The sequence below is a fragment of the Balaenoptera borealis genome (assembly GCF_965194805.1).
Source record: "Balaenoptera borealis genome assembly, chromosome: 5".
Classification (NCBI taxonomy): Eukaryota; Metazoa; Chordata; class Mammalia; order Artiodactyla; family Balaenopteridae; genus Balaenoptera; species Balaenoptera borealis.
Genome location: NC_138862.1, coordinates 137,328,765 through 137,351,573, shown reverse-complemented (window position 1 = coordinate 137,351,573; position 22,809 = coordinate 137,328,765). Strand labels below are relative to the sequence as shown.

The window sequence follows — 22,809 nt, the reverse complement described above, 5'->3', positions numbered from 1 at the left end:
AAACGATTCCTGTCTCCACTGAGATTTCATAAAGTGCCTATTTAAGAATGTAACAATGGGGGAAAGACCGCAAATTCACGGCATCCGTGAGGCAGAAGGCATCTTAGAGGTGGGTGCTCATGGATTGGAAGAGCTGCAGGGCACGGGGGATCATCGTCCTTCTTACGTTAGAGATGAGGAGTCTGAGGCTCAGCCAGGTTCGGAGACACTGAGGCTGTGGAGGGAGCCGCAGGAACAGCTGGACCAGAATCCAGGTCTTTGGACTCTCGGAGGCAGATCTCAGCTCCGCCAAGGACACGATGTTGGCAATAAGGGATGACAAGACTACAAAGCAATGTATTTCCCGTCCCAGTAAAAGTCAACCTGAGGTCAGACCCCAAGCCTGCTGTAGAGGGGAGGGGATGGGGACAAAGGCCAAGAACTCCGACTCTGAATAATTTACATAATCAATGCATATTCCCCATCGCCATTCCAAATAGCCTGAATGCAGGAGTGGTGTGACAGTCCTGTTCCTGGTTTAATATCATTAAAACTCATGGAAAGTTTTCATATTCATCTGCAGTCACTTATCCCATCTCTGGCCAATGGGAACCCCGCAGGGGGGTTCCTAGGTTCTTCTGAAATCACTAATTAGTCTTTGATATGTCCCTTGCTTTCCAGCACAAGATGTTCTAGACTCACCAAGTGCATTTCTCATCACAGACGTGGAACCAGGCATTTCTCCAGGGACCTCTGGACTCTTACAGTGGGGAATGGTGTCTAAAGACCACAATCTGGGGGCTAGGAGTGCTCATTGTTACTGAGTTTCCACTGTTTTCTAGGCCTTTTTATTGAACAGATCTCAGGTACATGGAGTTTTTTTTTTTTAAGGGAAGAATAATATCTTGCTCATACTTCTAATTCAAATGTAAGGAGCTTCCCTGGTGGCGCAGTGGTTGAGAATCTGCCTGCCAATGCAGGGGACACGGGTTCGAGCCCTGGTCTGGGAGGATCCCACATGCCGCGGAGCAACTGGGCCCGTGAGCCACAACTACTGAGCCTGCGCATCTGGAGCCTGTGCTCCGCAACAAGAGAGGCCGCGATAGTGAGAGGCCCGCGCATCACGATGAAGAGTGGCCCCCGCTTGCCGCAACTGGAGAAAGCCCTCACACAGAAACGAAGACCCAACACAGCCAGAAATAAATAATAAATAAATAATAAATAAATTTTTTTTAAAATGTAAGTATACAGGAATTTTACATAATTAAAAAAAAATCTTATGCTTATTTCTTTTCTCTTAGGTAGACAATCTTAATTCTTAACCACACAAACATAACCAATAGTAAGACCGCTAAATACAATTTAAACTCTGCATTTTTTTTGCCCTTAGAGTATCTCATTGAGAATGTACAGAAAAAGTATTGTGTTCTAAGGTCTGTCAGAATAATTATTTTCTTTACGTGGATATGTCACTTAACAAAGTATAATTCCCTTCACTTGTTTCCTTCTTTTTTTTTTTCCCCATTGTGTATGTGGTGGGTGGGAAGTGATTTTACTTTTTTGGATATAATTTCTTTTATGATTCCAACGTCAAACTACATATCAGGATGCATTCAGGTAAATCTTACTTTCTTCCTGGTCTCTTCTACTCTGATCCCTCCCTCCCCCTACACATTTTTCTTAGTTTTTAATTTATCTTTTATTGTCTTGTTTCTCCTTGAAAATCTACGCAAATGTGTCCATATATCCACAATCCTCCTTTTCTTGCACAAAAGCAGCATACCATGCACACTGCTCTGTACCATGGTTTTTCTCCTCAGGTAACTATGTAGTGGAGATCACTCCCTGCCAGTGTATCAAGCTCTTCTTCACTCTTTTTCTAACACCTACACAGGCTTCCACATTGTGTGGATGAGCCAGCATTTATTTAACCAGTCCTCACTGATGGACACTGTCTCCAATCTTTTGCTATTACAAATAATGTTGGAGCAGCTGTAATTTTTACAAGACATTTCCGGTGTTCTTCCGTACATTTTTACTGTTCAGTTGGGCATCCCGATTTCTAACTCCCTTTCTATGCAACATCGTTTCAGAGCAGCTCTTTACATCGTGACTGACAGTCACTTTATTCCTTAGTGTCTTTAAACAGTGAAGGAGAGCTGACACAAAGGATAAATACAGTAAGCTGCCGATCTAGTCTTCCTTCTTCTCTATTTTTTCCCCTCCTAATAGGAACTATGGCCCTAATTCCTGTCATGCTAATAAGGCTTAAGAGCCTCCCTGGTTTCAAAAAAGAACAGTAATTAGTAAAATTCATTACAGTGCCTAGGAAACTACTACACTGACCACTCTCCTTTAATTCAGCCTCTCTTTTGCCAACACCCCAACTTGGTCACTAAACCCCCTCCAGCACACTGCTGTGTGGCCTGGCTCACATGGGGGCGCTGCATCCCCCATATCTAGTTCTGACTTTCCTGGATGTGCTTGGCTTAACAGACGGGAAAAATAGACAGACAAAAAATAATAACCACGAGTAGGTGGCGATGACGCTCTAAAACCCAGGATTTCTGCTGGAGTAAAACACACACACACAATTTTTCCCTGGTCAGGTCTGAGAGACTCCCTGCCGTGTGCCGGGATGACTCAGACCCGCTTCCTAGAACACGGCCAGGTGAGGCCCCGATGGTAGGACCCTGATGGGTCTTAAGTTTTAATACTTCAGCACCATCTGGATTTCAGGACATCAATCGTTAATCTTCATAATGTTTCTATTTCGGATAGTCAGGAAGCATTATGGTCTTATAAGCGTCACTGAGGCTCAGTAGATGGACGTCTAGACTGGAACACGGGAAAGAGAAGAGACACAGGAGAAGAGGTGGAGCAGTAACTCTCTGTGTAACAAGAAGGTATAGAGTTGTACGGTCTCTGAGGGGCGTGGGAAGGGAAATCGTTGTGACATTATCGTGGGACCACACCATACAGCTGCCTGACCAGAAGCGGGCTTTTTGAGACGCTTTCTTATTACAAATCTCAATACTGGCACAAAGATGTGACACAATAGTACTGGTGGATTTTTCAACCACCCAGATGTATGCTTGGGAGCCTCACGCCACTGGAGGCAGTCGGCTTAACTCGCCTTGCTGACCATCTGACCACTAAGGTGACCGGAACTGCCCCGCGGGGCTTCACTCCAACCAACAGGTAAGAACCCGCAGGTAACACAAGCACGGAACAGCCGAAGGCGGGAACGCCGAGCTCAGACAAACATCCGTCCTAGATTTTAAGAAAGCAGCTTTCAGAAAGTTCAGAAGAACACAGGGCCAGAGGCTGCCTTGAGAAGGACTGAGGACTCAGGGAAGAAACACAGTCAAGATGACAAAAAATGATACCGATTAGGATGAAATGGAGAAACTTATTTTTTTTTTTTTGGTCACACCGCGCAGCTTGCAGGATCTAAGTTCTCTGACCAGGGATGGAACCCACAACCTCGGCAGTGAAAGTGTGGAATTCTAACCACTGGACGGCCAGGGAAGTCCCATGATGAAATGGGGAAACATTTAAGGAAACAAGTATAGCTGTCTAAAGAGCTCATATTCTACATGTCTATGAAAAAGTGAGACAGTTCCCTCTTATCCTCCCCCTCTTAAAATATCTATAGCCCAATAAAAGTCCACAGGAAAGCGAAAAGTGTATTATTAATGAAGTTCTTTCAAAATGGGCACAAAAAGGTGATTAGTTGAAAAATGGAAAAGTTACGTTAAAAATATAAAACCCCACATTTAAAAAAGTGGTCAAGACCATCAGTCCCATTATCATTTCTTTCATTGTCTGGTTTGCTACATAACACACCTGTTTCTTTAAAAAGATTTTCGTATTATTAACTTATAGACTAATCTTTGCAAACATTCCGCCAATCCACTGATATGTAGCATATGTTGGTTTTATTTTTTAAGGAAATAAAAGGATTCTCACCTTGATCTATACAGCATGATTGTACTTTTCACTGCTCCCCTGTGATATGCAAAGTCCAGGCCAAAGACATGATCAAGGGAAACAAAAGACAACTCACCAGGCACTTTACACCTACTATATAGGAAACTTGGAAAGAGGCTATAGAACTTTCCAGAGGAAATGGTAAAGAAAACCTTGAATATTGGTTTGTCAGAGCCCAATGGCCTAAGGCTTCCCAACTATCATGCATTATTTCTAAACAAGAATCCCAGCCCTTAATATGAGCTCTTGGGATGGTTGTGTGTATCCAATAATTACACTCTGAGGCAGAACACTGCAGGGGTATCAGACAGGCACTGACCCTGTTCTAAGGGAATACAAGGGGAGAGAGAATGAGATCATGCCATGGAACTGGGTCTGTCCATATATAACAAAGAAATCTGATTATATGTCAAGATGCGAATTGCATTATTCCCTTGATATTAAATTACCAGGAAATCTATTCTAACGTGTCACAGGAGGTCTCCACATCAACGGTGCATATAAAGAACCTGTCTGGGTTAGATGATAAGTAACGTTCTCCCTATTTCCCAAATTATTTTCAGCAAAGAAACATTAGCCCAGTGAAAACGTGTTTATCTTATTAAGAAACGTAGAAGCAGCATCTCTTCTCCGCCTGTAAGTCAAACCATCTGTCTGAAGAGCAGAGTTTTAAAGTAGATGGTGAAAATCAGATAACTAAAAACTTTAAGACTAAGTAACCACCTTCCTTCCTCTGCCCCCCACGAAGAAGCTAAGTTGTTTTCATTTTTAAATTTCTTATTCTTTAGTTACAGTTTGAAGGTGGTGGGGTTAGGAGCCAGAGAAGAGACAGACAGACAGACAGACATGGGCAAAACAGTCAAGATTCTACTTTTTTTTTGTTGTTTTTTTAATGACTGGCCCAGCTCACATCTACAAATATCTATTTCTAAATTATTTTATCTCAAACAAGATTTTTTTTAATGTTTTCTAGTTTCACCTTTTTAAAAAAAGGACTCCAATATGAAACAATCGGGAATATTTACTTGAAGAGATAAAACTGAACTATTATCTCAGATTTCTTTAACAAGTGGATTTTTCACAATAGTTCTCTATTTCTGTAATCAGTAGTCAATATTCATAACACTGAGATACAAAAGGTCTCATCATTTTGGATAATGAAAGTCATTTTTGATGCTTGAAGTAATAACACTAATTGGTCAGCCAATAACATGTATTGGTCCCACTCCATGTACAGGGCATTTGACCACCTGCTGTGCTGAGTCCCATTAAGACCCATTACTTAAACATGCTGAACACCGTAAAAAGCTACAGACTTGTAGAAGCATGGGGAGAAAGCCAGGGTAAGGGGACTAGTGCTTACATTATCTGCTCACTGAGAACCATTTCATAAAGAAATCTTTATAACTTTGCTCTGGAATACAGTGGCTGAGTGTACAGGCCTTAGAGTAGCAAATAGGGCAATAGCATTACAACGATGTGAGAACATGTACAATTTCTGCTTTTTTTAATCAATGCCAAAATAAACTCTGTAGGTGCAGTAGCAAATTAGGATTTTTGTATGAGGAATCATACTATGAAAGGGAGATTCTGTAGGCATGCAAGGACTATGTATTACAATCTGAAATTTTACAGAGTAAATTACAAACAACTGGTCATGTAAAGATTAATCTTAAGAAATAAATAACGAATCAGAAAAGCGGAAATCTCTGAAAACTTGAGGACATCCATTCTGTGTTTTCTCCTTAGTGAGTAGAGAGAAGATGAGAATAAACGCCTCCCCTGAGAGAGCTGATTGCCCTTGTCCCTATTATAAAATTGTAAGCAATTATGTTGAAAATTTACATAACAAGGAAGAAAGGGAGCTCTTATCATTTCCTGCCAGAGTATGCTCAGTGGAGTGACAAGAACGCTGAACTCTGATTAAAGAAAGGTGATCTGGGGGTGCCTGTCCCCCACAGACGGGGCCCGGGAGCGGCCTCAGGGTGCAGGCTGGGCCTCAGGACGCCTGCACCTCCGATTACTTTGCTCAGGAATAAGACCTGGTCGCTCACGATGATGGGTCTCTGGGCAGCTTTGGGAGGTTAGTTCTGCTTCGCACCTTCTTACTAACTACACTATTAATTCCACAGACAGGCAAGCGTCCCTTTGTGCTTACACAAAGTAAATGTCTGATTTTTTGCATGTCCCTTGTTTACCAGTTATCAATGTGTCTTTTGCCTGCCTCTCTACGTTGCTGATATTTTAGGGTGACAGGCCCTGCACTTTGGGAGGGGGGACTATCTGTCTACACGGGTGCAATGCCTAGGAGACGCCCTCACAGGCAGGCTTGTAATAATCCTGTTAAGTGGAGCCTTTACAGTTCTTAAAAAGATAAGAAGATGCAGGAAAACTACCCAAACCAGCTTCTCCTGAGCTGGTAAAAGAGCAGACACTGCAGTTGCCAGACCATGTCGGTAAGTGAGGCAAGAGATAACAGCTAATTCTGGCCAAAGAAATTAACATCTTTGTTAAGTTTTAGAACACTTCATTTGAAAACCAATACTAACTAGGTAAACGGTCTTTCGAAAAACATGACGTGATACAATATCACGGTGCTACATCATTTAACAGTCAAAATATACGGTGTGTTCAAAAGCATGAAAGTTTGAAGGCTGTGGGCATATTACACAAATTCAATGACATGCTCGGAAACATGAACTAAAATTTGGGGTAAAAGTCTAGAAAGCAGCAAATGACCACATCTCAAGCACAGCCCTGGCTGGGCCTGCTGCGGCTCTTCTTTTGTCAAGCGGATTGTCTCTGCGCCTTGGCTGCTCTGTGCCAAAGACCCTACAATTAGGTTCCTCCGACTCCGTGACCCCAAGTTTGTGTTTCTAGAAAAGAGCTGTGGGTTATTTTTCTTCTGGAATGTTAACCAGAATAATGTATACCATTTTCTCCTGGAATGCTCAAATTCCTTTCTGGTAATGAACTTGAGGACCAGGGAAATAAACAGTAGGTCATCAAACAGCAGAGAAAGGGCAAACGGAAAGGCCATAGTCAGTGATTCCTGCGAGAGTGTAGTTCATTCTGCTCTAAAGGGAACAGAAGACACAGGCCACACAAATAAAACACAAGGCCAGGCCCTGGGCCCACGGTGGACCTTTCCACTTATAGCCACAGGGTTAAATTTTAAAAATTGGTATGGCCACACAAAAGTATATTATTTGATTTTTATGTAAAGAACAATGTTTTGGAAATTTATTGCTTCTTTTCATGTCATCTCTCAAAAATTTAAACAGCTCAGATTTTTTATAGAGGGAGGTGCTTGTTTCACATAATTTTCCAATTATTGTTTCAAAATACTGCAACTTAAATATTTTGAAGGGTTTGTTTTTGAGGGGCTTAAAGCTTAATGACAAAAGATGGAATGTAGTGCTGACAGATTATCATGTTTTAAAAAAATTAATAAAGAAGTGTAAAGATGATACATAATTACATTAGCTAAAAACATTAGTGCAACTGCATATAATGGAATGTAGTAAAGAGAAATTTCCAGTCCTATCAAGTTTCCCGCCTCCCATCACAGATAAACCTAGATGAAAACCAAACAGCCATAAAAATAAAATAAAAATTTAAAAATACATGATACATACAATACTAAGATATGAAGAAGAGGCTTTGCCTTGAAGGGAAGGGGGGCTCAGTCAGAAACATGGCAGCATTTCCTCTTTGATGGAAACGAACGGCATTTATTCATGCCAAACATGAAGCAGACGACCTTTCAAACATTCTGGATGGGATTTTCTATACCAATCTAAATGATCTGAATCGAAAATGTACCATGTAGCACACGGCTCAAAATTTTCAGAAGCAAGTATAATTTTAAGAAATACTCCATAAGAGACATATTGATCTTAAATGTATATACCTAAAGATTACTTTTTCAACTGAAAATTTACTTAGCTATCCTAAAAAGCTCTTTTATCACAAACATACCCAGTGCAAAAATATTTCTGTGTGTGTTGAAAATAGAAACCAAAATCATAGGGTAGAATATTTCAAATGGTGACAAAAGAGATATATATTTATAATTTTAATTTATTTCAAATATCCCAAGTTAGGTACAGTGAGCTATTTCCTGGAAGATGGAATTCCATATAACACAAGTCTACCTGGGATCTCATTCAAGAGATCAATTTGTCCAGTTTTACAAGTACCTCAAAATAACATGGTCTCATGTCACAACGTCAAAGTCCCTTGAGAACAAAATATGGATCATTTTTTCCAACTAACGTATATATAGAACGTGTTAAAATATACAGGCTTTGTAAACTATACGCTCTGCCCCCCAAACCCCAGGGGTCTGAAGTTTGGGTGTGCCTCCAGCACGTGGGCGCTGACGCCATAATCTCCATGGAGACGCAGAAATGCCTCATGACGTTTCATACAGTTCCAGCTGGTAGTCTCTCTCTGTCTCGGCCTTCTTCCCAAACAATCTTGGCATTAGCAAAAGCCGAATTATTTTCAGATGGATGTCGAGCTGTTCAATCCCATTCCATTTATCTATCTGAGGTGCAATAGGTAAACCAGGTCTCTTAAATATACCCTCGAAACCCAGAAGGATGCCACGCCCACGGCATTACGCTTTGTGAACGGACTGCGTGAGGGGGGCGTGCCTTCCTCCGCCCGCGCTCCACCTGGGGAAGCCGGGTGAGACGGAGGGGCGTCCCTCGTGTCCTCTGTGGAATCCAGCGACCATGCCACCCTTCTAAACACGGGCCACGGGGCTCACCTGGGCTGGGATCAGACGAGGAACAAACAGCAGGCCCTCCTCACTTCACTGTGTTGAGAAACAAAACGGCCTCTTCACCCCCATTGTACTCAAAGATGAGCTTTTCACCCGGAGGACACGTTTGTCTGGATGGCCCTCGGAAGTCAGTCCTTTGCCCTCTACCAGTTGGGCACGATCACCCAAACACACGAGGCCCTCGGGACGCCCCCCTGTCCACCTCTCCCTTTCTTTTTACGCCTCTTATTTTAATTTTTGAACAGATAATATAGTCGCACGGCTCAACAATTTAAAAAGCATAAACTGGTATACGGAGAACGACCTTTCCCTCCCCATCACCCAGCCTCCTTGGCCCCTCCCACTGGGCAACCGCGGTTACCCCCTCCCTGAGAGAGCGGTGCCCTCAGCATCTCACAAGGCTCTAGCCCCCGCCCCACCTTTTAAAACACATGAGCAGGGACTTCCCTGGTGGCACAGAGGTTAAGAATCTGCCTGCCAAGGCAGGGGACATGGGTTCGAGCCCTGGTCCGGGAATATCCCACATGCCGTGGAGCAAGTAAGCCCGTGTGCCACAACTACTGAGCCTGCTCACCTAGAACCCGTGCTCTGCAATAAGAGAAGCCACCGCAATGAGAAGCCCGCGCACCACAACGAAGAGTAGCCCCCGCTTGCCACAACTAGAGAAAGCCTGCGCACAGCAACAAAGACCCAACACAGCCAAAGACAAATAATAAATAAATTAATTAAAAAAAAAAAAATGAGCAAATAGCACACACTGTTTGCCTTGCCTTTTTAAACTATGTATATATACACATATACACACATATACACACACACACATATACATATGTTTTTTTATCTTTATGTGTATATAAGATCTTCCTTATATAGGTATATATATGTAGTCTGTGTGTCTGTGCAGGTGAATATATACACATACATTATTTCTTTATTCTTTTTGAAAGGGTAGCGTAATGTCCCATCATATGGATCTATCATATTTAACAAGGACCCTCCTATTGAACACTTAGGTTGCAACATTTAGGTTGTTCTCAGTGTTATAAAGAAAACTCTATACACATGTATTTCCCCAGATATGTGATCAAATCTTTAGAATAAACTCAAAAAAAAAATAGGAGTTGCTGTTTCAAAGTGTACATGATTCGTAATTCCGAAATTTACTGCCATGTGGCCTTCCCTAGGTGTGGACCCAATTTATACCCCCTAACAATGTGATAGTTCCGTTTCCCCTATATTCCCACCCATCAGTCATGATATGTGTGTGACGGAACTTTGGGGTCTCTGATATGAACGTTTGGATCTGATGCATGAAAAGTGGCATCTCCTTGAAACACCTCATTCTCCAGAAGATCACAGGGTCCTCCTCCTACCCATCTGGCTGCACCCTAACCTCCGGGGTTGCTCTCCTGTGTCTCCCCAACGTCCAAACGGTGAGAGCCCAGGGCTCCATCTTCTCTATTCATTGTCACTGCTTAGAAGATCTCAGTCTCCAAGCTTGAAAGACCACTTTCGTGCCCACAGCTTCCAAATTCATTGCCTCCGGTCTGGACCTCTCTCTGAACTTTAGACTTGGAAGTCAACCAGGCATACCAAACTTAACACATCTACAACCAAACCTCTGATCTTCCCTCTCAAACCCTCTCCCCCCCAGTCCTCCCCATCTTGGTAAAGAGAACCCAACCAAGAATCCTGCAGTCCTGCCCTCTTTCTTTCCTCCTGCCGCACGTCCAATCCATGAATAAATCCTGTTAGCCATCACCACTGCCCAGACCCCCCCAGATCAAGCCGTTGAGTGGCCTGGATGGTTGCAAAAGCCTCCTGGGTGGTCCTCCAGCACCTGCTTTCACCCCCACCCCTTACCCCCTGCTTATCGGATACCGCCACTCTTCTGCTCAGGCCCTCAGGAAGAGCTCCCATCTCTCTGAGAGCAGAGCCTGCATCCTCGCAACAGCCCGGCCCGTTGTCACCTGGCTCCTGCCCTCCCGGCCCCTTGCTCCCAGCACTGTAGCCAGGAGGGCCGTCTTCCTGAAATAATCTCCTTCCAGATATTTGATAAGCTTGCTCTCTGCCTCCAATCATGCCTGCACAGATGTCACCGGTTCCCTGAGGTCCTGGCTGAGCACTTCATTGAAAAGAGCCGCTGCCCACCCCTGCCCCCGCCCTGTCCCCCTCTCTGCCTCACTGATTCCAAAACACTCACCACTGTCGGACACAGTGAGTGTTGTATTTACTTGCTTTTTTATTCTCTGTCTCCCATGACTCGACTTCAGCTTTGAGAAGGCCGGGGTTTAGACTCTGCGTTCATAATTGTCCCTCTACCTGTAGCAGGTTTGCATCGTTTATGGGTGAGTCTGGACATCCTTTCATTTTATTTTAGAGTCTTTTGAATTTCCCTTGTTGTGAACTGTGTTCATATTCTTCGCAAAGAATACAAACATGAGGGTTGTTGGCCTTTTTGGGACTGATTTTAGGAGTTCCTTGTGTATTAGGGATATTAGCCTTTCCTGATACGTATAGCTAACATTTTTTTCTTAGTTTCTCGTTGTTGTTGCAGCTTTGCTTCTGATCCTTTGTGCCATACAGAATTTTTTGCATGCAGTCTAATCCATCAAAGGGCTGTGTGTGTGTGTGTGTGTGTGTGTGTTTGAATGTTTTGCTGCAGCTTCTGGGTCTGTGCTATCTCCCTTCTGTGCCTCGGCCACTGCTGGCCTGGGCCTGGCTGTCCCTGCGGGGGCTCCTCTCCCGCCTGGAATTCCCGCCCCACCAGCCTTGCTCCCAAACCACTTTCCTGACTCAACTGCAGCTCCGAACTCTGGTTCCGTGCTGACCCGATGGGTCAGTCACGGGCTGTGCTGTCCTCTCACCAGAGGACCAAGTCCCCTGTGCAGTGAGGATTCTGCTTGCGCCTCTCCTGCTCTCGGCCTGGAGCCCTGGGGCGGGGAAGTGAGGTCCCCAGCCTCCCTCATAACCACAGCATTCCATGTTCAATTCAATTCAGCAAATATCTACTGAGTGCCAGCTTTGGCAAGGCGCTGTTCTTGGCGTCGGTGGGAGATGATATGAATAACAAAGCTCCCTGCTCTCAAGGAGTTTACATTCTAGTTGGAAGGAGACACACAATAACCAAGGAACATGAGCAAATGATACTGTGGTTGGAAGGTAATGACTGCTATAGGAAAAAAAAAAAAAAGGTAGAGCAGGGCAGGGGCTCAGACGTGCCGGGATGTTTTTAAGGTTTGAGGTTGAAGTAAAACATCCAGTTCTGAATTATTAATACAAACTCATAATCATATCCTGGGATTGCATATTTCCTCCCAACCCTTTCTTCATTAAAGAACTCATCCATAGCACAGGGAACTCTACTCAATGCTCTGTGGTGACCTAAATGGGAAGGAAATCCAAAAAAGAGGGGATGCATGTACACGTATAGCTGTTTCACTCTGCTGCACAGTAGAAACTAACACAACATCGTAAAGCAACTATACTCCAATGAAAATTAATTTAAAAAAACCCAAGAACTCATCCATTCAAATAACTCCTCCATTTGGATGATACTAATTCTATCTGTAGACGCCACTCCACCCCAAGCTTTACTACAGTTGCTTTGACAATGTGCTAGCTATTTCCATTTGACCCTCTGCTATGGTCTGTTTTGTGTCCCCCTGCCCAACCCCAATCCCTATGTTGCAACCCTCATGCCCAAAGAGATGGTGTTAGGAGGTGGGGCCTTTGGGAGGTGCTTAGGTCCGGAGTATGGAGCCCTCATGAATGGGATTAGTGCTCTTTTAAAGCTCTACCCCTTTCACCATGTGAGGACCCTGCAAGAAAGTGCCAGCTCCGAACCAGGAAATGGGCCCTCACCTCGCGATCTTGGACTTCCCAGCCTCCCGAGCTGTGAGAGGTAAGTCTCTGTAGTTTTAAGCCCTCTGGTCTGTGATACTTTGTTATAGCAGCCCGACTGGACCAAGACAGCCACCCTACATGATCCCAGGCCCAGCACGCCTGAACCAGACCTTCACAGTCACCTTCCCCCTTCCCCAGGAGCTCAGGCCCCCACATTCCAGTGCTGTGTGGAGTATCGGAACACGGAGGGCAGAGGAGAGAGATGGGTCAGTCAGTGAGTCCCCAGGCCTGTCCCAAACTATTTCATGAGCCCACGGCCTACGGCAGTTTCCTGAAGTGTTCAAGACGTTGACAGACAGAGCTTGAAAGAAGGGCTTTATAACCGAATACATTTGGTTTGGGAAATGCTGAGTTAAACTAGGGAACATTTAGCATGCTGATGTGTCCCAAGAGTCTCCAAAGGGGAATACGCTGTGTTATGAAGATTTGGTGATGAAACCCTTTGCCCAAGGAGCATGGCTAATGTCCCTCAAATCAGGCTTTGGGCAATGTTGGCCTTAGAAGTCAACGCCAAACACTCTGTCTTTGAATTAAAAGGCTCCCGTCATATAACCCAACCTCTACTTCCAACCCTAATTTCTGCTGCTTCCCAAAGCAAACATTTCCCTTCGGACAGGACAACATACGTCATGTGCATGGAAAGCACACCTGGATGATGAAGCCCCTCCCCTCTGGCCCACCAGAGAAGCCCCGTCCCTCCGCTCTCCTCACACGGACCGTACGTGCCTCTCTCAAGCCCCTGGCTCAAGCCCCACCCCCTCCCTACCAACAAACCCCCCTGGCCTGCTCCGTCTCTCAGATTCCACTTATACCCGTTGCCTAATCTACTGGCTTGGTTGTGTTTTATAACTTTCAGTGGTAGCAGAGCCCGTGCATTAGTTTTTGCATCTCTAATCAATACTTAGTACAGCATCTTGTCATTAAACACATTCCACAGATGCACGACTGCATTTTTCCTTTACTATGTTAACATGTGTAATGACATATTTTTGACAAGGCACTGACGTATAATGAAAGAATACAGGTTAATTAAAATTGCTTCAAATTCCTTATTCTTAGAAGATTTACCTCTAAATATTGTTAAAACATTCTTAGAATGCATTTGTTCACTTTACCCACTACAGTCCCTTATTTATATTATATTATATATCATATATCATATCATATGATTTGTATACCACAGAATTTGAAAGACAGAAAAAGCCTTAGAGACCATCTAGGCTATTTACTTCATTTTAGATCCAAGAATACCTAATCAGATATATGTGTGTGTATGTGTGTATGTGTGTATGTGTGTGTGTGTGTGTGTGTGTGTGTGTGTGTGCATAAAACCTTCTGGTATTTGAGAAAGATGATTTAATTTACTGTGGACTTGACTTGTGGTTCTTCTCAAATTTAATAAACATGTATGATGAAATAATAACAAAAATGATTTTTATGGGAGTGCCAGAGTTGAAGGAAGCCTGACCCCTCCCCAGAAGATAATCTGCTGAGATGCTGAGAGCTGCCATTTATTTATTTATTTATTTATTTATTTATTTATGGCTGTGTTGGGTCTTCGTTGCTGTGAACGGGCTTTCTCTAGTTGCGGCGAGCAGGGGCAACTCTTCGTTGCAGTGCGTGGGCTTCTCATTGCAGTGGCTTCTCTTGCTGCAGAGCACGGGCTCTAGGCGCACGGGCTGCAGTAGTTGTGGCATGTGGGCTCAGTATTTGTGGCTCTAGAGGGCAGGCTCAGTAGTTGTGGCGCATGGGCTTAGTTGCTCTGCGGCATGGGGGATCTTCCCGGACCAGGGCTTGAACCTGTGTCCCCTGCATTGGCAGGCCGACTCCCAACCATTGCGCCACCAGGAAGCCCAAGAGTTGCCATTTAGATGAAAAGTGATGCGTTCAGAGACTCTGTGGGTTTACAGGGAAGGAGGAGGCAGAGGAAGAAGCGACAAGAAAGCACAGCTTTGGGATCTGCGCACAGGACAGATATCCAGGGAGGTCACACATCCGCCCATCTCCCTCCCCTTCACTCCTGGCACCGGGAAATGTCACCAGTGAAAGCCGTGCTGGGAAGAAGGAATCGCTCTCATCAATCCGGCAGGCAGGCACAGAGCGGTCACCCTTTGCAGGGCGGGGAGGGGTGGGGAGAGGCTCAGAGGTGAGCATGAACCCAGAGGGGCCTCTCTGCTCCACCCTCTAAAGAGAGCTTCTCGTTCAAGTGCAAGTTCCTGGACCCCAACCCCGAGGATTCAATACCGGGGGGCGAAGCAAAGAAACTGCACTTTACACAAGCGTCCCTAGGAGACTCTGACCACACTTGTAGGAAATCCTGCTGCGATGACAGCTATGTGGTCGTCTGAAGGCAGGATGGGGTGATGGACACCCGAGACGGTGGGGTGTGGTGAGACAGCTGGTTCCTACAGACTGCTTCCTTGTTTAGACTTCCTGCCTGAGTTGGTCTAGTTGTCACTTTTGTGATCATCCCTCTACCCTCCCTTATCATCAGCAAAGGTTCCTTTTGAGGGAATTAAGAAGGATGGGGCGGCGGGGGGGGGGGGCGGGCCAGGCTGGCCCACTGACAATGACCTTCCTACTTCTTGGCTTCTGTGGCTTCACTAACTGTTAGTTAATTAAAGTGCCCGGGAGAGCATCTGGTGACTATTAGAAAAGGAAAGAGGCCGAGGGTCCCAAAGGAGTTAAGGGTTCATGTGTCTCACCTTCAGAGAGGTCACTCTTCACCTTCAAAGTGAGGCATTAACTCTCCCCCTTGAAACGCATGCTGACAGGCTGCAACTCATGCACCCATGCCATCACATGGGATTACTTATTTGATCTTCTCTTTTTAGATGACTGTAATCAGGCCATTCCAAAATTGCTGCTTAGGCAACTGATCTGAGGTCACTGTATTCTAGAACCCGTGGGGCTACTGGGGACGCATACAACTCACTGTCACTTAGAAGGAGGAAAATGAGCCAGAGAGAAGTCGAGTGACTAACGTAATACCACACAGCAAGACATGGTACAGGGGGCCCAGAAGCACAGGTCTCTGGATCCCCAGGGAAGAACCTCTTACTTCTGTCAACTGGGGCTGAGAAACATCCTGACATAAGCGAAGGCAAAAGTTATAGGCTCCCAGCCTTCCTTCTGCAAACACTGTTAACAGAACACTGCGAAGTGTTTTCAGAATGACTCGTACAGGTGATTTTACGTTTGCTGTGTTGAGCGAGACAATGATGTGAGCAAAGCAAGTGATGGATGGTGACAGGTTACTTATCCGGAAACCTTCGCTGCTGAGAACACACTGAAATCCCAGGAGTTTGCAAAACAACAGAGGCCTCTGAGCAATGTCATGTGGGTCTGCCTAACATCCTGCTTGTTCTCCCCACACGGACGCGTCAGGCTCTCTCTGCTTCGAGGTAAGATAAATCTATCAAGCTTGGTCCCAGGGGAAAGGCTGGCAGACCAGAAGCAGCAAATCAGAAAGAGAACAAAAGAGTCATGTACAAACAGGCAGTGGGAAATGCAGCACAAACGGTAGGAGCAGTAGGGAGTGAAAGCCGAAGGAGAGGAGACGGAACTAAACTGTGACCCCTGGGATGGGATCTCAACAGGAAGCCCCAGTGCACAGCGCAAGGGCCCTGAAAACGTAAGGCTCCTGGGGGCATCGCCACATTAACCACAGCAAATAACCATCAGAAGTTCATCAGAACTTCAAATCAGAAGTCATCAGAAGTTCAAATTACTTCTGGCAGCCAAATTTAAGAAAGCAGAGATGTGTAGAATCCATTACAGAAAAATTTCCAGTAAGCAGATTAAAAGGAAGGGTAATTAAAGCTTTTGTTATTTCGAAAGCTGCCTTCCATCCCACTTTACTCAGTAATGATGCACCCCTGCCGTGTATGGGAGCCCCTCAGAGCTTTCAGAAGAGAAGCTTCTACTTGAACAGGTTGGGGGGCCGTGGCTGGGCTTTCTTTCACTTAGAGCTTGATTGCCCCCCCGCAACAGGACACTGGAAAGGGCAGGGACCCGACTCTCCTTCCAGAAGAGGAGCCAGGCTCTCGCCCACTGGGTGCAGACGCCACCTCTGCACCTGGCCTGCCCAGAAAGCCGGGGTGGCAGGGGTCCTGGGCGGCAAGCACCTGCCTCACCCACCTGGCCCCAAGCCTGGTGGGCGTGGCCACGCCTCCTCCAGGACCACCTCGGTCAAGGATTCCTGCCGCAGGTCAAGGATCCCTGTCGCAGCTTCCACCGCTCCATCCCTTCCTTCCTCTTTCTTAAACTCAGTAAATTAAATTAAGTTTAAATTTAGCAGTGATTTAATGTTTGACAGAAGGATGCATACACCTAGTTTAAAGATAAAGAGTCGTCACCAATCCCCCCTCTCCAGAAGCAGTTACATTCAACCCCTTTAGCTGAGTTTGTTTCCTTTTTGAGTATCTATGTCCATATTGCTAAGTAACAGGCATATACTGTTTAGATTTTTTTCCCCCAAGCATTACCTATTAAACTGCCCAGATGAAGGATGAGAATTTGGCTATTTTCAAGCTCCTCACCGTCAGGACTCTCGGCCGTCTGGGACCTAGTGGCTCCTGAATCCAGCTTTCGGACAGCTTTCCCCTTTTATGCCCACCTTTACCCTGACCCCCAGAGTCATCTGCTGCCACCAGGTCCTGACCTGGGGGGATCTCCACGAAGTCAGACTGTGCCCCCTTCCCCGCCAGCTTCAGGCTCAGCTTTCTTGAGTCAGCTAAGTCAACTTTCCTTTTCCTGTTTCCAAAATTTTGTTGTTCCCATTTTCTTTGTCCTTAGAAGTTTTTTATTTAAAAAAAAAACCCTACTGTCATTTTAATGAGGCTCAGAAGGGAGTGGACATTAAATGCATGTGTTAATGCACCATCTTGGACAGGAAGTAAGTTACTGACAGGAAATAAGTCATTGATTTCTTTTTTTCTTCCCAGAGAACAAATGATTTTCCATTTAAATTCAATGCACTGAAGCAAAGCAGTCTGGACGACCTCCTAGATCATCTTCCTATTCTTTACGGAACAGATCGATTCAGTGACTAACTAAAATTCAAACACAGGCTGCCGTGTTGGGGCCATTGAAGGAGAGAAAGAGCTAGACATTAGAAAGTGGAAAAGATGTTTCCCCTGAAAGAATCCGGCTAATCTTTTATCTGCTTTTATAAACTTTTGAAAAAGAACTCGTATGAACTTTTACAGTGCTTCTCCCTCTGGAGATTCCGGCCCTGCCCCCCTGTGTGTGTTCCTTTCCATCACCCACTTGGATATTTCCTGGGAGAACAAGCATTTGTTAGACCCAGGAGGACGTGTGCTTGTTACTTCACACAGACCCGTTCCTGCACGGCCGTGCCATCATCACTTCTCTGCCTTTCTCACTCGCATGGCAGCCCAGATCCACTCATCCCACAGCCCTCCCCGCGATCCAAACATTCAGTCAGTCCCTGTCGCTGGCACCACTGGTCTCTGGCTCTGAGCAAATGCTCCACATCCTGCCCTTCCTGTACCCCCTTACACCGCACCCCGCAGCCGGCATCCCCCCCTTCTCAGTGGAAAACACTCCTCCACCCCAGGATGCGTCCACACGCCACGGCTCTACCTTTCCAAGGTCAAGTGTTTCACAGCTACGCTTGATTCCTGCCCTCCTCACTTCCTGCATCCTTTATCCTGGGCTCATCTTTTAGCATCTTCCTCTTCGTCTCTTCACTGGATCTTCCATATTCCTAGGAACGTGGTTTTCTTATTAAGATTTCCCTTATTAAGATTTCCCTTTAACCTGCCAAACTTCTGTGCTGGCATATTCTCTTCTTAAAAGAGTGAGCTACACAGGCTGCCCCAACTGCCCCTCACCTGGCTGTTCTCACCTCCCTTCCTTGGTCCCTTTGGGTCCCTGCCTGCTGTGCGAGCAGCTTCCTGGCCCACCTTGGCTGCGGGTCTTCACTTACCGGCGTTCCTCCCCGGCCTCGGTCTCTCCTCCCAGTATCAGCATCAGCAGACTCATTTCTAGCTCCGGAAAATCAGTTACACAGCGGGGAGTCTGAACCTGTCCCAACTGGGCGCACTTTTCAACACGGGACGGGAGGCGGGTGGCGTGTGACTCCTTATTTTCACTTATTTACATGAAAGTTTATCTAATGAGAATATAGGTTTGTGTTTAAAAGTGTGGAATACTTCTAAAATAATCCTCTCTTCCAGCACTTTGGTGACTTATACCTTCACTTTGTCATTGCAAGATTAAAGATCTGCAAGCAGAAGAACAATTACTCACCAAAAGTAAAATCTTATGCAAATGCTATTGAGCCCAATACAAATTAGCAACTCTTCAGATGACTAAGAACGATATGCCTTACGATAACTGTAAACATAAGAAACAAAGATCAAGAGACTCTAAAATAAGCACTTGGGACAACAGAAGGGCTGTGTAGGCGGTCGGCAGTAATTATGAAACCGAGAGATGATCGTTATGTGCTTCTGAAGGGCTTTCAACCCGAAGCAACTCAGACCATTAACAGTGGTTATCCCCACTCCTACCTCCCCAAGCAAAACCCTTAACAGACAAGACTCTTCTGCTTTTTAAATACAAGCAAATATATCCCGTACTGAAATCGAACAGAAAAACAACATACAGCTGCCTGATGCTAGACATTATCAAATTTCATAAGCCGAGGAAGTTGCAAAGAATTGCCAATAACTCAAATTGTTAAATTAATAGCCAGTTCTTTTTTGCCGATAAATTGTGGTTTCAGATTCTAACGGTCCACAATTCTCATAGCAATACATGCATTTAATAGAATCGAATACTTCATAAAAGCCAAATCACATTTAGCCAGTTAATATCTGAGCGACTCCGCTGTGCAGATGTTAGAACAGATGTCACGGGTAAAATAGAGAGAGTCACTCAGCATGCAAGCCTGGTGCACAGGAGGTCACTGTCCCGTTTGGAAGATGGGACACGTTAATAAAAGACTCAGTGACCGAAGAGGCTTGATCGGCTGAACCGGCTGCATGTCTGAAGGGCTGAATGGAATGGGTCCAGAACACACATCCCGAAATCAGGAAAGCCCCTGGGAGACTAATGAGATGAGAAGAAGACAAGGACAGACTGGCAAAGAGGAGGGAGACACAGGTCCTACCTTGTGGAAATCTAAGTGGAAACACAGGGGATGGCAGGGGGCACGGGGCAGCCCAAAGCCCGGCTGGACGAACAACCTCACATCTTCTTCCTCACTGTTCCCAACAACCTCCAGCGGGTCCTGCCCACAACAGTCCTCTGCACACAGTTATTATGATCGTCACCTGAAAGCTCAACTTCTCTCCCCTTCCACTAAAAAATCAGGGGTTCCCCACTGCCTCACAAGCCAAGTTCAGGCTCCTGAGTCACACACAGTAAGTACTCAATGCGTCTGACTGTGTGTGGTTACTTCCATACGTCCTGTTTGATTTGAAGGTTCTAGAAGACAAAAACCAATCTTGCTTATTTTTTTACTATTTTGGTATGTAACAGCTCTTACAAGTATCTTAGGCATAGTACAAGTTCAAAACATATTTATTAAATAAATGAACAGATGACTTAATTTAATACTTTTTATATAACATTGGCAAAGTGGGTGGGCCAGTTGGCAATGACTTTGCATAGGATGTTGGAAGTTTAGATTTGGTCAGCTACTCAATGATTTTGTATAGGGTAGTGCATGATAAAAAGTGGTATTTGACGTAACTTGCTTTAATTGTGGTCGTAAGTGTCCCAGAAAGGACGAGAAGTAGAAAGATTACTTTACTAATAATATTTTGCTAACAAGATGAGGATTTTTGTCTGTTGATTAGTCACTAATGTGCATATTCTTCAATAAACACCAAAAAAGAAACTGTCGCATGTATCTTTGCCTTTCATCTATTTTAAACGAGTTCGTTTCTGAGATAAGAGATGACATTTTTTTTACAGCTAGGTAACAGTTATGGTCTCTTGATTTGAAAGAACAGCAACCAAAAACCCTAGAAATTAAGGACAGATACTCTTATTTAAGAATTACAAATATTCTCCACATTAGAACCTTCCAAATTGACACTCAAAATTTGAAAACTGAAAAGAATTGCATTTTGCCTATTCTTATTACAATGCAGAACACTTGACTTTTTGGTTTTATCGCAGCTAAAATTGAGATGGTTGTTTATGTAAGTAGAATTTTGTAATCTAGCATAACATTTGGTTGTGAAATGAATGAATTCCTCAGCATGTGAAAATGCCAGTGCATTAACAATTTCAAGAGGTTGTAACTGGTGCCCATGGAGGTGGAAGAGATTTAGCGCAGAGGGTCTCAATCTGGGCTGCAGCTTAGAAATGCTTGGGAATCTTTAACAGCTATGAACTCTTAAGCCACACTCCAGACTATGTCAATGTATTTTTAAAGCTTCCCCCAGGTGAGTCTATGATCCAGGCTTGAGAACCAGTGAATTAGTATTTTCTTTAGCCATGAAGAAATACTTTTTATATCTGATTTTCTTGACATAGTATCAAAAAGATGAAATAGCTCAGGGGCAAAAGAGATGACGCTACTACCTTTATTTTAAAGAAAAGAAACAAATTCTCACTCACCTGCCTTCTGACAGTGTACAATCTTTTCATACACAGCGTCTGCATTTTCAATCAGTGCCTTGAGGGACTGGATCATCTGCAGAGGAAACATCCAGACAGGAGGTCACACAGACAGCGGGACACAGGAGGGTCCACGCTCAGGCGCGAGGCTCTGCCCCCAACGTGGCTGAGGGGATGCGGCGACTCGTCCCTCCATCTGACGTCCCACTACTCAAGTTCATGTGTGTATGTGTTAAATGATACAGTCACACCTCCCCACACAAGGGCTTAGACCAGACTGTGCAGAGTATGTTCCTGGGGGGGGTCAGGCTTGTACAACACTGGATTTGAACCCCAAGCCAGTACCTGAGTTCGTTTCAGTGTGAAAAGCTACAAATAAATATGTGTGCACACCCAATCTGTCCTTCATTTTAACAAAACCTCCTGCGTCACCTTACGGAAAGCTCCAGCGCCTACATGCCTTGCTCACCTCAGCCAAGATGCCTCCATCTGAATCAGTTTAAAGCTTACGATGAGGATCAAAAAACAGCATTTCTTTGATGCATTACTAATGCTAACACTCAAACAAGTATTTTTAATGTGCCTATCAGTGATTTAAAAAATTCAGTGCTGAGTTCTTGTTCTAAATTGCATGTGCTTGTTTTAGGAGCCGCGCTTGAATTAAGAAAAAGGAACAGGGTATAGCTGACCAGTTATTTTACTCACCAAAATGCTGGGAAAAGATCTGTCTGAAGTAAACTTTTTGGCTCTAAAATCACTATGAAAATGGGATGGCCAGATTCAGTTCTCATGGCTCAAATGGGGACAATTATGATCCTTGCCATAACTGTAGACTCTAGCTTTTTGTTTTTGTTTTTAATTTAATTTTTATTTTATATCAGAGTATAGTTGATTTACAATGTTGTGTTATTTTCAGGTGAACAGCTAAGTGATTCAGTTATACATATACATGTATCTATTCTTTTTCAGATTCTCTTCCCATATAGGTTATTACAGAATAATAAGTAGAGATCCCTGTGCTATACAGTAGGCCCTTGTTGATTATTAGCTTTTTGTATTTAAATATTTCACATGATAATATTACTCATCTCTTTTACAGGGCCATTCTATTTTATATAACAAATACCAATCTATCATTGCCTATTCCTTTAAATTCTGCCTTTTCTTTATAGTATTTATCACTAGCTGCCATAGTAATTATTTTATAGAAATTAAATATATGTAGGTTGGATTATTTATATAACTCGAAGAACACCATATTTTATTAGTTATACTTATTTAAACTGAAGCATAATCAACACGCCTCTTAAGAAGTACCCCAGATTCTTAAAGTGAGTCACACAGCATTTATCAACTTCCACTGTTCTAAGAAAATTATAGTAAACACTGTGAGGTTTGAAGGCCAAAGCAGGTGTTCATTTATGCCTTCATTCATTATTCATAGAAAGTGTCCTGTGGGCAGCCGCTGAGTCGGAATGGGGGCAGGGTGACCTACAGGACACAGCCCCTGTCTTCAGGAAGTGCACAGCCCAGTGGCA

The 22,809-nt window shown here is 44.4% G+C and overlaps 1 protein-coding gene across 1 annotated transcript in view; it reads right to left on the bottom strand.

Annotated features, from left to right (window-relative positions):
* Positions 1–22,809, bottom strand: part of PLCL2 (phospholipase C like 2) — a 192,942-nt gene that overhangs the window by 28,408 nt on the left and 141,725 nt on the right. Inside the window, exon 5 of the mRNA XM_082392639.1 lies at positions 21,272–21,347. Coding sequence (XP_082248765.1) covers positions 21,272–21,347 — 76 coding nt within the window. The remainder of the gene's footprint in view (positions 1–21,271; positions 21,348–22,809) is intronic.